Source organism: Scomber scombrus, chromosome 1 (assembly GCF_963691925.1).
Source record: "Scomber scombrus chromosome 1, fScoSco1.1, whole genome shotgun sequence".
In the NCBI taxonomy this organism is placed as follows: Eukaryota; Metazoa; Chordata; class Actinopteri; order Scombriformes; family Scombridae; genus Scomber; species Scomber scombrus.
In genome coordinates, this window is record NC_084970.1 from 11,651,842 (window position 1) to 11,665,479 (window position 13,638).

Here is a 13,638-nt window from a genome sequence, read left to right on the forward strand (position 1 = left end):
AGAGGAGTCATGCAGCTACAGCAGTGAATTTTGCTATGCCAGCTTTCAAGTGATCCCACAATATTAAAGCTTCACTGAGTAAAACAAACTGCCCTCCATATATCTAAGAATACATATTGCATAGGATTATAGCCATGCTATACAGTTAAAGAGAGAAAAAATAGAAAATAAAAATCAATTAATGAAATTGGGAAATATAAAAAAAATATTTCTTTCACATATTTCCTATCATTTGAACACTCATACTGTAACATATACAAGACACCTAAGTTACTCTCAAAATAAGATAAAAATAATACACATATTTTTGTTTAGATAGTTAAACACACATTAGTCATTTTCTGTAATCACTCTCAATTAGATGTAAATACTGCCAGTCATTGAAGCCCTTGCCTCACAATAAAAGTTCTGTTAAAATTGGACTTCTTGTCACAAAATCAAACATATTTTAATTACAATGATATGCTGTACAAATTTCAAGAATAGATATATCTATATATAGTTATATATAGATATATATATTAATAAATAAAGCAGTCAAAAGTTTGGACACAGTCAGTGAACGAGTATGTGTGTCCCAAACTTCTGACTGGCACTACATATATATATGAATGATAAGGATGACTCAATAAAAAAGGTAGTTTTGGATGCAAAAAAAGCCACACCAGGGATAACAACAGAAGATGTCTATTCTGAGTATCCTATTGCGTAATTATCTTGCATGCATTGTACATGATATGTAATACAAAAGGGATCACCTCATCTGAGGACCATGATAAAATTAATAAAGGAGACATCAACAGCACATTAAAAATGTGTGCACCTTTTGTGCGGGTTTTCGTCATTATTCGTCATCCTGAAATCTCCACGTAAGACTGAATAAGGCATGCTTAAGACAGCCATTATGTTCTTTTTGTGCCAGTGTTATGCTGATATTGTTTCTCGTAAAATGAGACAAGATGTGCTTTTTTTTGTGCCTGCCTGGAGCTTGTGCCTGCCTCTGATGCCTTCATGTAGCCAAAACTGCAGTTTAGACATCTCATCTGTGAAGGAAAAATCAAGAGAAGGCGTGACTATGGATAATCCTTGCAGTGAGTTCTATATTTAGCCCCCACCCCTTACAACAGACTTACTTGAGTAAATTGCTTATTTTGTATTCCTCTGGCGAATGTTTTTGTCCTTGTGGTTGTTTGTTGAATTTGTTTTCCTAGGAAAGAAGCAGTTATGATTTAGTGACCTACATGTATAGTAACTCAAATTACAGTATTTCAATATGAATTATATTGTATTTGTAGTTTTGAGAATATTTATGTACTTACATTGGTCCAACTGGTTCATCATCTTTGATGCGAGGAGAGGACAGAGGGGGGAAAAAAGAACACAGAAGTCAAATGGAAGATGAAGGTAAAAGGAAAATACCTCGTCTTTACTGCAATTAGTATGTATTGTTTTGCTAATTATGTGTATATGTTCCAGAAACTTGAAATTTACTAGAAATGGGTTATAAGATCCTCTAAATGTTATTGTTCTGTGAGAGAACAGATTGCTTTGAATCGTGGTGTGGCACAGTCATGTGCACTGGTGGGAAGCTCTGACATCATGTGAGTCAGCTGCTGAACAGCATTGTATGCACAAACTCTGTGTCTAATAAACAGACTCAGAAGGAAAACATTAAGCACACACAGGAGTGACAAGGATACTGCGTTTTGTAGCTTATTTTTTTTCTCATTAACAAATGTTTTGGGCACTAAAGGATGCTTGGGAAGTGGCAAAATCCCATTCAGAAAAATATCAACTGCAAGCATGAGAAAATGGTCAGCAGTGACATATTTGTAGAAGTACTGAAATGTATTGAACACTTTATTGCCAAACATTCTAAACTTAACCTCATATGCCATCTGAATCTCATGGGGTTTCTGTTCATTTCAGACTGAGCATATGTGTAGCAGCAGTACATATGGCTCACGTTAAACCATCTCTTAATTACACTCAGCAATTTTATAGTGATTTTCAAAGGGTCTAGCACACGGGTGTGATATTGTGACTGATTTGGCATAAAAACATGGGTCTTTCAGCATCTAGTGATTTTACCAATTCCCTGCAGAACACAGTGGTTAATATTTTGTTGCATTCAATACTAATTTCAATTAAGAATAGCAACATGAAATTCCTGAAAAACACATTTTTGAACAATGATTTCCTCGCACATAAATTGTCATAGTTTCTCACAAGACAGCAGTGCAATAAATAACATACATGATCTAACATTACGAAACACTAAAAGAAGAGGAACTGGTGATAATAGTGAATATTGCTGCACTGAGTGACAAGTTAGTTTGGAAACCCACAGCCTTGGGGTTGACAAGGTGGTTGGTGTTTGGCATACAGATGAAAATGTGTCAGTTGCCATCACAGTGAGATATTTTCATGCAGTTACATGTCTGAGATAAGCAGCATTAGCAGCATTCCATGGCATTAATATGGAGCAGATTATGGTAGTTATAATGTAAGACAAAAAAACATGATTCTGTGATCACTTGGAGAAGGAACATCTGTCAGCATGTCCCACTGTTTTCACACCTCATATGTATACACCACAAAGGCTATGTTTACCATAATGGCTTTGCAAGCACATGTAACACACAAATGACAGATGTTTACTGTGTGAGACTAGTACTTGAACATCGATAATCTAATCAGTAATTCAATTCAATCACATTGGTTGTCACACTGTAACATCAAACTGTAAGTGCCAGCTTAAAATATCTGTTGTTTCATAAAGTGAGCTGCTATTTAGCGAAATTATCACACAGCAAAATCTGGGATTTTAGCAACTGGTTTTGAAACACAGGATAGAAATGTCAGCCTCTGCCTCAGAGCTCTTGGTTGTGGAGTATAAAAGTGTTCAAACACAGCTAAGCCATCAAGAGAACAGAATTCATAATGCGCGCAGACAGGGGCCAAAACCTCCGGGAATACGGGATACTAAAAGGAGATTTAGAGAGACTGCATCGTGAGCTGGGAGTCCTCATTGCTGATTTGAATGGCAAATATAATCCACCTTAATCGCTTCATTTTTCCGGTAGATGAAACCAAACTAGAGGCCATGCATAGAGCGTACTTGAGCTGCGTGTGTTTGTATTTTAAATAAGTATTGTAGTAAAGCATTTTTTCTCTGTATGCTTCTTTGTTTTGTTTCTATTTTTTATATCATTTTTTAATAATTAACAGTTTTTACAAACCAACATTGTCATATGATTAACTAATGTATCTTGAATAAAACCAATATAATTTATATATTCAATTATAGATAATAACAGATCATAATACATGTTGTTAACCACCATAGTGTCTGAACAACTTCAATAAAGCAATCAATTCAACATTAAATAATGGTTAAAAATTAATGACATTTTTTTAATTTAAGAAATGGATTCTGGTACATATAATACTTCATACTTAATTATTTGAAACATCTGTTAATTTAGGAGCCCATTAAATTATGAATATATTTAAGTCTGTCAGCCTAAACCTTACAGTCTGATTGTCTGGAGCGCAGGTGGCGTATGGGAGAAACAGCATTACATGTGAACAGTTTAAGACATTGACATCTAAAACAAGTTTATCTACTTCATATTCCTTACACATTTTACTGAGTAAATAATACATGTTTGGACAAAGTGGATGAAAAGCAGGATGTACCCTGAAGCGTTCTTTGGTCTGTATTACTGTGCACTGTATTGTACAGCTGTTGCCCAGCTGAAGTGATTCATATTAGTGGGGAGGCTGTTGTGGTTTTAGTATAGTGTGTTAACGTTTGATTCCAAAATAAAAAGAAGACAAAACCACATGAGTAAAGGTCAGACAGAACCTTTGGTGACTGGAGATGCCTTTGGGCTTTCTAGACATTTTCATCTTGTCACATTCTTACCGCGTGATTTTGTCTGCCTCCTGAAGCATGGGCCATTTCTTTTGTTAAATGCAAAGGCTGATCTCGCTCATGGGCTACTATATTTAGCAGATTTCAAAATAAAAAAGAAACGCATGAACTAATAACACTATGACAGAATGAACAAAATAATTGGACATTCTTCAGAAATTAATACTTTATGTAATTAATTATCTTTCCCATATTGATTGATTTATTATTGTTTATATTCTGTTTTTATGTGTAGTATTTCTTTGTCCCTTAGATGTGGCTTTGACATTTAGGCATAATGTTCAGCCCCAAACCGCTGATGCCTACATGTAACCTCAACTGGCCACCACTGGGCCCTGAAGCTTTTTTAGTACAGGGTGAGTCTGTCAGTATAAGAGACTGAATTATGGGCGTTTTACAGCTTTAATGGTGTAGGGCAAGCTAGTGTATGCCTGCCTGTCTACAATGCACCTTTCGGATCATAGCTCAGTGTGTGTGATGTAGGAATGCTCAAATTATTTTGCTACTTGCATATGCCAAGTTGGGAAATATACAAAATACATATCTTCCACTAATTTCCTATCATTTGAACACGTATACTGCAACATATGCAATATACAATATATTCATCTCATAATAAAATCAAATTATACTCATACAGTATTTATATAATACACAGTTAACCTAATAATTGTGAAATGCAGTAACTAAATGGATGTAAGTTGGGGGTTTGGATTTGAATATGTGAAAGTTCAATTGAATTGATATTGAAATTGTGGAATGTCCATCAGTTGTATATATTTGCTACCTTTTTGCTAAAACTTGTCTTATTCTAGTGATGAGTTTGAGCTGTGGCATTAGGACTGCAAACATAATGACACAGGCCAGAATTTTCTATTAGGATCAGTTGAGAAATACTAAACCTTTTTTTTAATCTATAACTCGAACTTCTTTATATCTGTAAATATAGTTGTGATTTATGTGGTAAAAAGAATCTTGCTTGGGCTTTTAATATGGTTTAGGATTATGGCTCTTGAATCCATGCCTAAACTATAAAATGAAAAGAAGTTGCATTATATGGATTCGGTCGAATAGCAGTGAAATGAATAGAGATACATTTTCATTTCACCGTAATTGGTATAAACGTTAACTTAATCAATGTTAATCTCATAAGCAAAAGGAAAAAAAGGCCATGTGTTTGGATGGACTGTAGGCTCGTAAAAACATAGAAATTGACAGGAAAAAAAATCTCTGGAACCATGCAGAATCTCTCACTTACCACCCATTTAGATTATGTTGCCATTTGGAAAGAAGGAGGAAAAGAATAGTAACCAATTCAGTTATATATTGGGACTGATATGTGGGTTTACCAGCACGTAGCTATACATGCTGCTAAACCCACATGTTTATATGCATTCTTATTCTGCTATCATTATGGAAACAAATGTGCTGTTACCATTGCCATTAGCACGAAACACAAAGAGCCAACTCTTGGAAAGGTTAGCTGTGGGACCCCTGTTGTTAACCTAATGTGAATCTGTAAAGGTCATGTTTGCATGCATCTAATATGTGCAATGTGTGACTTATATGTGACAATGTCCTTCCTTTCTCCTTTTGCCACACCACTCAAGAGCCAAGGAGGCAAGTCCTTTGATAGTCAGTTGGCCACTACAGATCTGGCAAGCTCCTCTCATCATGACATTTGACCGTAATGTTGGATCCAGTCCTTCTGGAAAAAGAAATGACTGGACACTATTTGTAGTTGCTGAAATTTCTAATCTGACACTTAAAAGCAAACCAACCATAATTATTCATTAGCTTTACTTCTTAGTAGTGTCAGTACAGTTTGTATACTACATGTACTTACAGTAATGTATTAAAAATAGTGTAATGTTTTTAAAGCAACGATCAGACTCCAGACCAAACACACTGAATATCACCATTGTTTGGAAGTGGTGTACTGTAATTCAAACATAAAACTACTTTCATGGTTTATTACAGCATACTGCGAGTAACAAAGTGAAAGTTTTCTTACCATCAATAATGTCATCTGGCCTCTTGCGTTTCTCATACACAACGATGATGACTACTAGGATTATAATTTCTGCTAGCACACCCAGGAATGGCCAAAGCGGTGCAAGATTGCTTCGCACCCGTAGGATAGTGATCTCAACAGTGGTCCCAATCACATTAGTGGCATTGCATTCGTATTTTCCCGGATCGTTCTCTCTCTCCAGGTTTATTATGTTGAGCTCGGTGTAGTTGTCTCTATTAGTGATGAAGAAGCGTCCAGTGGAGTTGTCAATATCCTGGAACACAATGATAATATCTCAAAGTTAATTAAAATGTGTGTGTGGAGGGGGGGGGGGGTAAAAATGTTTAATTTGGGGAATAGACACTGTACACATGCCATCTCTCTTGTCAATCTATTCAACATCTAAATCTGTCTTTTTCTCTTGTATTTTATACTATATTTATAAATGCAGTATATACATATACCTTGTAGGATGTTCCATCCACTATATGCCATGTCCAGGTGGGATGTGGGTAACCAACAGACTTGCAGTAAAGCATTGCATTTTCCCCCTCGTTTTTATTTTCACTTCGCTTGTGGCCAGTGATATGAGGTTTTGCTGAAAAGGTAAAATAAATAAATAAAATTGATCAGTTGCAGCTAAGTTGGCAGAAATGAGACATCCAAAGGAACGTTTTAACTCCTACCAGATGGCATGAGTAAGGAAAGCATGATTAGCTGTCTGTGTAAGAGAAAAGGATGCAATTAAGATTCTCCATAGCTGGGTTGATTCACTGAAGCAGTGATACTTTCAAAAAAAAATACATTACACATCACATTGCATCATTTAGTTTAAGTCACATGACTTCATTCAGTATCTCACGCAAGTTATTGAATTTGTGTTGTATTATGTTTCTGGACTATTTTTCTTCTTTTAGGGTTTTTTAAATCAGCCCAAAAAAAAGAATCCAATTTTTTACTAAGTAGCTCCCTGAGCTACTCCCCCTCCCTGAGCTACTACCTTATCGTGGTGGAGGGGTTTGAGTGTCCCAATGACCCCAGGAGCTCCGTTGTCGGGGGCTTTATGCCCCTGGTAGGGTCACCCAAGGCAAACAGGTCCGGGGGGAGGGACCAGACAAAGCGTAGCTCACAAAAACCCCTTATGATGATTAATTTAAATGGAACCTCGTTTCCCCTGCCCGGACGCGGGTCACCGGGGCCCCCCCCTGGAGCCAGGCCTGGGGAGGGGGCTCGATGGCGAGCGCCTGGTGGCCGGGCCTGCACCCATGGGGCCCGGCCGGGCACAGCCCGAAGAGGCAACGTGGGACCCCCTTCCCGTGGGCTCACCACCCGTAGGAGGGGCCAAAGGGGTCGGGTGCAGTGTGAGCTGGGCAGCAGCCGAAGGCGGGGACCTTGGCGGTCCGATCCTCGGCTGCAGAAGCTAGCTCTAGGGACGTGGAATGTCACCTCTCTGGCGGGGAAGGAGCCTGAGCTGGTGCGCGAGGTTGAGAAGTTCCAACTAGACATAGTCGGCCTCACCTCGACGCATAGCAAGGGCTCTGGAACCAGTCTTCTCGAGAGGGGTTGGACTCTCGTCCACTCTGGAGTTGCCATTGGTGAAAGGCGCCGGGCAGGGGTGGCAATACTTATTGCCCCTCGGCTTGGCGCCTGTATGTTGGAGTTTACCCCAGTGGATGAAAGGGTAGCCTCCCTCCGCCTACGGGTGGGGGGACGGATCCTGACTGTTGTTTGTGCCTATGGCCCAAACAGCAGTTCAGAGTATCCACCCTTTCTGGACTCCTTGGAGGGGGTGCTGGAAAGTGCTCCCTCTGGGGATTCCATCATTCTGCTGGGGGACTTCAACGCTCACGTTGGCAGCGACAGTGAGACCTGGAAGGGTGTGATTGGGAGGAACGGCCCCCCCAATCTGAACCCGAGCGGTGTTTTGTTATTGGACTTCTGTGCTCGTCACAGATTGTCCATAACAAACACCATGTTCAAGCATAAGGGTGTCCATATGTGCACTTGGCACCAGGACACCCTAGGCCGCAGTTCGATGATTGACTTTGTAGTCGTGTCGTCGGACTTGCGGCCGCATGTCTTGGACACTCGGGCAAAGAGAGGGGCGGAGCTGTCAACTGATCACCACCTGGTGGTGAGTTGGCTCCGATGGTGGGGGAGGATGCCGGTCAGACCTGGCAGACCTAAACGCATTGTGAGGGTCTGCTGGGAACGTCTGGCAGAGTCTCCTGTCAGAGAGAGCTTCAATTCCCACCTCCGGGAGAACTTTGACCATGTACCGGGGGAGGCGAGGGACATTGAGTCCGAGTGGGCCATGTTCCGCGCCTCCATTGTCAAGGCGGCCGACCGGTCCTGTGGCCGCAAGGTGGTCGGTGCCTGTCGTGGCGGCAATACCCGAACCCGCTGGTGGACACCGGCGGTGAGGGATGCCGTCACGCTGAAGAAGGAGTCCTATAGGGCCTTTTTGGCCTGTGGGACTCCGGAGGCAGCAGGCAGGTACCGGCAGGCCAAGCGGGGGGCGGCTGCGGCGGTCGCTGAGGCAAAAACCCGGACATGGGAGGAGTTCGGTGAGGCCATGGAGAACGACTTCCGGACGGCTTCGAAGAGGTTCTGGACCACCATCCGGCGTCTCAGGAGGGGGAAGCAGTGCACCGTCAATACTGTGTATGGGGGTGACGGTGCCCTGCTGACCTCGACTCGGGACGTCGTGGATCGGTGGAAGGAATACTTCGAAGACCTCCTCAATCCCACCGACACGCCTTCCGGTAAGGAAGCAGGGCCTGGGGACCCGGGTGTGGGCTCTCCTATCTCTGGGGCTGAGGTCGCCGAGGTGGTCAAGAAGCTCCTCGGTGGCAAGGCCCCGGGGGTGGATGAGATCCGCCCGGAGTTCCTCAAGGCCCTGGATGTTGTGGGGCTGTCATGGTTGACACGACTCTGCAACATCGCGTGGACATCGGGGGCAGTGCCTCTGGATTGGCAAACTGGGGTGGTGGTCCCTCTTTTTAAGAAGGGGGACCGGAGGGTGTGTTCCAACTATAGGGGGATCACACTCCTCAGCCTCCCTGGTAAGGTCTATTCGGGGGTACTGGAGAGGAGGGTCCGTCGGATAGTCGAACCTCGGATTCAGGAGGAGCAATGTGGTTTTCGTCCGGGTCGTGGAACTGTGGACCAGCTCTACACCCTCTGCAGGATCCTTGAGGGTGCATGGGAGTTTGCCCAACCAGTCCACATGTGCTTTGTGGACTTGGAAAAGGCATTCGACCGTGTCCCTCGGGGGGTCCTGTGGGGGGTTCTCCGGGAGTACGGGGTATCGGACCCCCTGATACAGGCCGTCCGTTCCCTGTACAACCGGTGTCAGAGCTTGGTCCGCATAGCTGGTAGTAAGTCGGACTCGTTTCCGGTGGGGGTTGGACTCCGCCAGGGCTGCCCTTTGTCACCGATCCTGTTCATAATTTTTATGGACAGGATTTCTAGGCGCAGCCAGGGCGTTGAGGGGTTCCGGTTTGGTGACCTCAGGATTGGGTCACTGCTTTTTGCAGATGATGTGGTCCTGTTGGCTTCATCAGACCGTGACCTCCAACTCTCACTGGATCGGTTCGCCGCCGAGTGTGAAGCGGCCGGGATGAGAATCAGCACCTCCAAATCCGAGTCCATGGTCCTCAGCCGGAAAAGGGTGGAGTGCACCCTTCGGGTCGGAGATGAGATCCTGCCCCAAGTGGAGGAGTTCAAGTACCTCGGGATCTTGTTCACGAGTGAGGGAAGGATGGAGCGGGAGATCGACAGGCGGATCGGTGCGGCGTCTGCAGTAATGCGGGCTCTGCACAGATCCGTCGTGGTGAACCAGTCGATCTTCGTTCCTACCCTCACCTATGGTCATGAGCTTTGGGTAGTGACCGAAAGAACGAGATCGCGGGTACAAGCGGCCGAAATGAGCTTCCTCCGTAGGGTGGCTGGGCTCTCCCTTAGAGATAGGGTGAGAAGCTCGGCCATCCGGGAGGAGCTCGGAGTAGACCCGCTGCTCCTCCGCGTTGAGAAGAGCCAGATGAGGTGGCTCGGGCATCTAGTTAGGATGCCTCCCGGACGCCTCCCGGGTGAGGTGTTCAGGGCACGTCCCACCGGTAGGAGACCCCGGGGAAGACCCAGGACACGCTGGAGAGACTATGTCTCTCGGCTGGCCTGGGAACGCCTCGGGATCCCCCGGGAAGAGCTGGACGAAGTGGCTGGGGAGAGGGAAGTCTGGGTTTCCCTGCTTAGGCTGCTGCCCCCGCGACCCGACCCCGGATAAGCGGAAAGAAGATGGATGGATTTTTTACTAGTGTAATTGGTAATACAGTTTTAACACCCAATCATTTTAAGACATCACAATTTTTTTTAGCTGTCAAAACTACAGCTCCCATGAGTCATTGACACACTTGCTGTCAAAAGCTCATGGGGGGCTGTATTTGCTGAATGCTTACAAAATAACAACCCTAAAATAAACTGGTATTATGTTTCTATTGTGTTTTTTTTGTTTTGTTGTTTTCTTGTGGTGGAAGATATTACTATTTTTAAGAAGTACATATCAGTTTATCTTAAAATATACACATAATAGCCCAGGATGACTTCTCATTTTATCAGAAAGATAGATGAAATACATTTTCATACGGCTCTTGATAAAAAGTGCAGTTTTGGATGTGAATTTATTTTGTGAGCACCAATACCCCCTCTACCCAACACCTGCAATGGGGAATGTCACTCTGGAAACAAAAAAGTAAAACATTTCAGCACAATTCATAATGAAGTCATGGAAGAGGGAGATCAGTATGATATGAAAGTCTCCAGATGTTCTCATTCATAATATTTCCAAAGTGAATTCCATAAAAGAGACATTGAGCCAAAGGAAAACGGTGTAAATTGGCTCTGATTAATGAATGCACTGAGGATGAAAATGCAACACAAAGATTATGAATTAAATAAATGTAGGCATATGGGATAAAACGCTGCAACAGATGCCAAGTCAAACTGCTCCATCAATGGAACAGAGGTGAGATGCAGACTCTCCATTTAACTCAGCACAGCATCAGGAAGATAACTGTTCCTGCTTTTCCACTAATCCTCAAAATTACAATAATTCCTTCCATGCAATTAAGCAGGATAAGGTAGAGGCCTGGAGTGAGCATTTTTCAGCTGCACATGGATAATAGAGCAGGAGAGGTCTGAGCTCTTTGGTGACATCACTCCACTCTAATTATGGCTCACACGTGCTCCCTTAGCAGGGGGAGTGGCCAAGCTCATTTGTGCCTTATCCTGGCTGCATTATGTCAGTGACTGACAGCGCAGAGACAACCCTCAGAGTGGTGCTAAAACGGGCAGAAACCTCCATTTCATACTCCTGCGATTATTAATCTGTTTGTGCTAGACAGAGGTAATGTGACGCTGAATAAATGTGAGAGCAATGTGTGAGGAGGATCAAGGTCAAAGCTGTCAGAAAGAAGAGAAAAAAGCTGATTAAGGTGACATCAGATGTTAAAGAACCATTAAATCATATCCTTTATTAGTCGCTTCCCGCATTTTACTGAAGTGTAGAAGTAGCTTAATTTTGTTATTGTGAGGATTTTTAAAAAAATTATACAAATTTAGACTGATTTTTTTAAGGATGATGTTATATTATCAATATGCAAAATTTCATAGAGACATGTGCTTGAAATTAACTGCAGTTTGAGAAATATAAGGTACCAAATATGTATCCGTGGTAAGCTTAGTATCACAGACAATAAAGTCCCCTCCTGCCACAGAGATGGCTGGGACCGGATTCAGAGCCTTAATCCTACAACATCACAGAACCCTCCATCTGTTGCCTCTGAGCTGAGTCCTGCAAGAATGAGTGTGCCAAGGACACTGTAGGCGAGGGATCTCAGTGAACTGCTGCCAGAAGCGCAGTGCAAAGCTGGCTAGCATAACAGTGGGCTTGCTACCTGGGTCATAAAAGATCTCAAACACCTCTAGAAAATCACAAGAGCATTTAATGCTTTGTTTAGATCCTGCAAAGATTCCTACTCTTCAAGTAAAAACATTGTTATTTAAATATCTTTTTTTTTTTTTTTTTTAAATGTAGTTCAATTATTAAAGGACAAAATCATGCATCATCAGTTTAGTTTTTCTCCAGAGGACAGATAGCAAGCCTCAGCAGTCATAGGCCTGCAGTCTGGTGATGGCTAGAACGCTTCAGTTTGAATGGCGATGAGTCCCGTCATCTCACAATCCAGTGAAAGCAGAACACACACGGTCATCACCCATGTTACGCAATCAGGCAGCGCTTTAAGACAGCCGCGGAATAGGAGGCACGGCATGTTGAGTATGCACCATAGCCATGCCACAGCAAATTGGCTTACACACTACACACGGGCAAGCTTCTCTTGAACAGGGTTTCACTTGCCCTTTCTCAGAGAGGATTCCTTATTCAAGTTGATGGCTTCGCTGTCAGCTTGTATGAAACCAACACATTAGGTCTTTGGTTAGCTTTATAGCCATTACAGAGACTGTTCACGTTGAATTTCATTACTGAAGTCTTTAATTACAATTTGAGTTCTATACCATGGAAAAATGTAATAATCTACAGACTTGAAATCATTAGTTTAATTCAATTTTTATGTAAGTGTGTAAGGATGCCTCAATAGTCTTGTGTTTTCATGTTTTGTGAACATGTGCAATGCCTGTCCATTTTTGCCAGACTGCAATCTCAGTGAAAGCCAAGAGTGACAACAGCCTTAGGAATGCTCCTTGTCATCACCACTGCACCGGATTAATTCAAACATCTTTGTCATCAAGGACTCTCTGCACTCAGCTTTAGATGATTAACTTGTCTATGACACCTTTGGAAAACCGCAGATGACATGGTAAAAACTCAAATTAAAGCCAGGAGTTTTACACAATCTAATGAGTTCCGTGTTGTACATTAACATTTTTTGATCAGAAGACAAAAGTTCAGTTGTTTCATGTCACAGAGCAATCTTACCTTTTACTTCAATTGTAGCATTAGCATTTGGTGCGTAGTCAAATGTGTAAACACACTTGTATTCCCCAGAATCATCTGCCCGTGGTTTATTGATTCTGCAACAAAACACAAAACACCAACTTATTCCATAACCTTAACTTACTTGTCACATGCATTGTAAGTAGTCAAGTAAATAAAGTCCACTAATTTTAAGCTTAACTCCAGTAATTAGTTGGGACTATAGCAGTGAGGGCCTAGAGGACCTCTGAGCCCATGAGAGACAAAATGTTGGCATTATGCTGTTATATTACAGAACAGCAGCTCTGCATTTTGCGGGGAAGGGCACTACAGGCATTTTAGCTGTATTCTTCAGAGTATCACTGATGTAATGTGACAAGGAAGTGACCAATTGGTCTTATCTTGTGGCTAGGGAGAGTCTGTGGTATGTCTACAGGGGCGACAGTAGCTTTGTGCTCCAGTGGTTATAGTGTATGACAGCAGGAACTAACGACTAGTTGGTACTTGAGGCTATGATATCATTTTTCATTTCTTGTTAGATGCACAGGTATTGGTTTAAGGCATATTATGATATGTTGCATCATTTTTTGAAAATTCAATGGATGAGAATGTCAGAAAAATGCCTCAGTATTGATCTTAATCAGCAGCAGTCCTGAGATATTTTAAATAGGGTACCAAATTCAGCAGTGTTCC

General features: G+C 42.5%; 1 protein-coding gene across 2 annotated transcripts in view; it reads right to left on the reverse strand.

The window, feature by feature from the left end:
* Positions 1 to 397: 397 nt before the first annotated feature.
* nptnb (neuroplastin b) overlaps positions 398 to 13,638 on the reverse strand; it is a 31,713-nt gene continuing 18,472 nt past the window's right edge. For both annotated transcript variants that reach the window (XM_062420360.1, XM_062420352.1), the window contains 6 exons: positions 12,949 to 13,043; positions 6,419 to 6,552; positions 5,955 to 6,228; positions 1,320 to 1,341; positions 1,134 to 1,207; positions 398 to 1,043 (listed from right to left, as the gene is read on the reverse strand). In XM_062420360.1, coding sequence (XP_062276344.1) covers positions 1,147 to 1,207; positions 1,320 to 1,341; positions 5,955 to 6,228; positions 6,419 to 6,552; positions 12,949 to 13,043 — 586 coding nt within the window. In that variant the 3' untranslated portion in view covers positions 398 to 1,043; positions 1,134 to 1,146. The remainder of the gene's footprint in view (positions 1,044 to 1,133; positions 1,208 to 1,319; positions 1,342 to 5,954; positions 6,229 to 6,418; positions 6,553 to 12,948; positions 13,044 to 13,638) is intronic.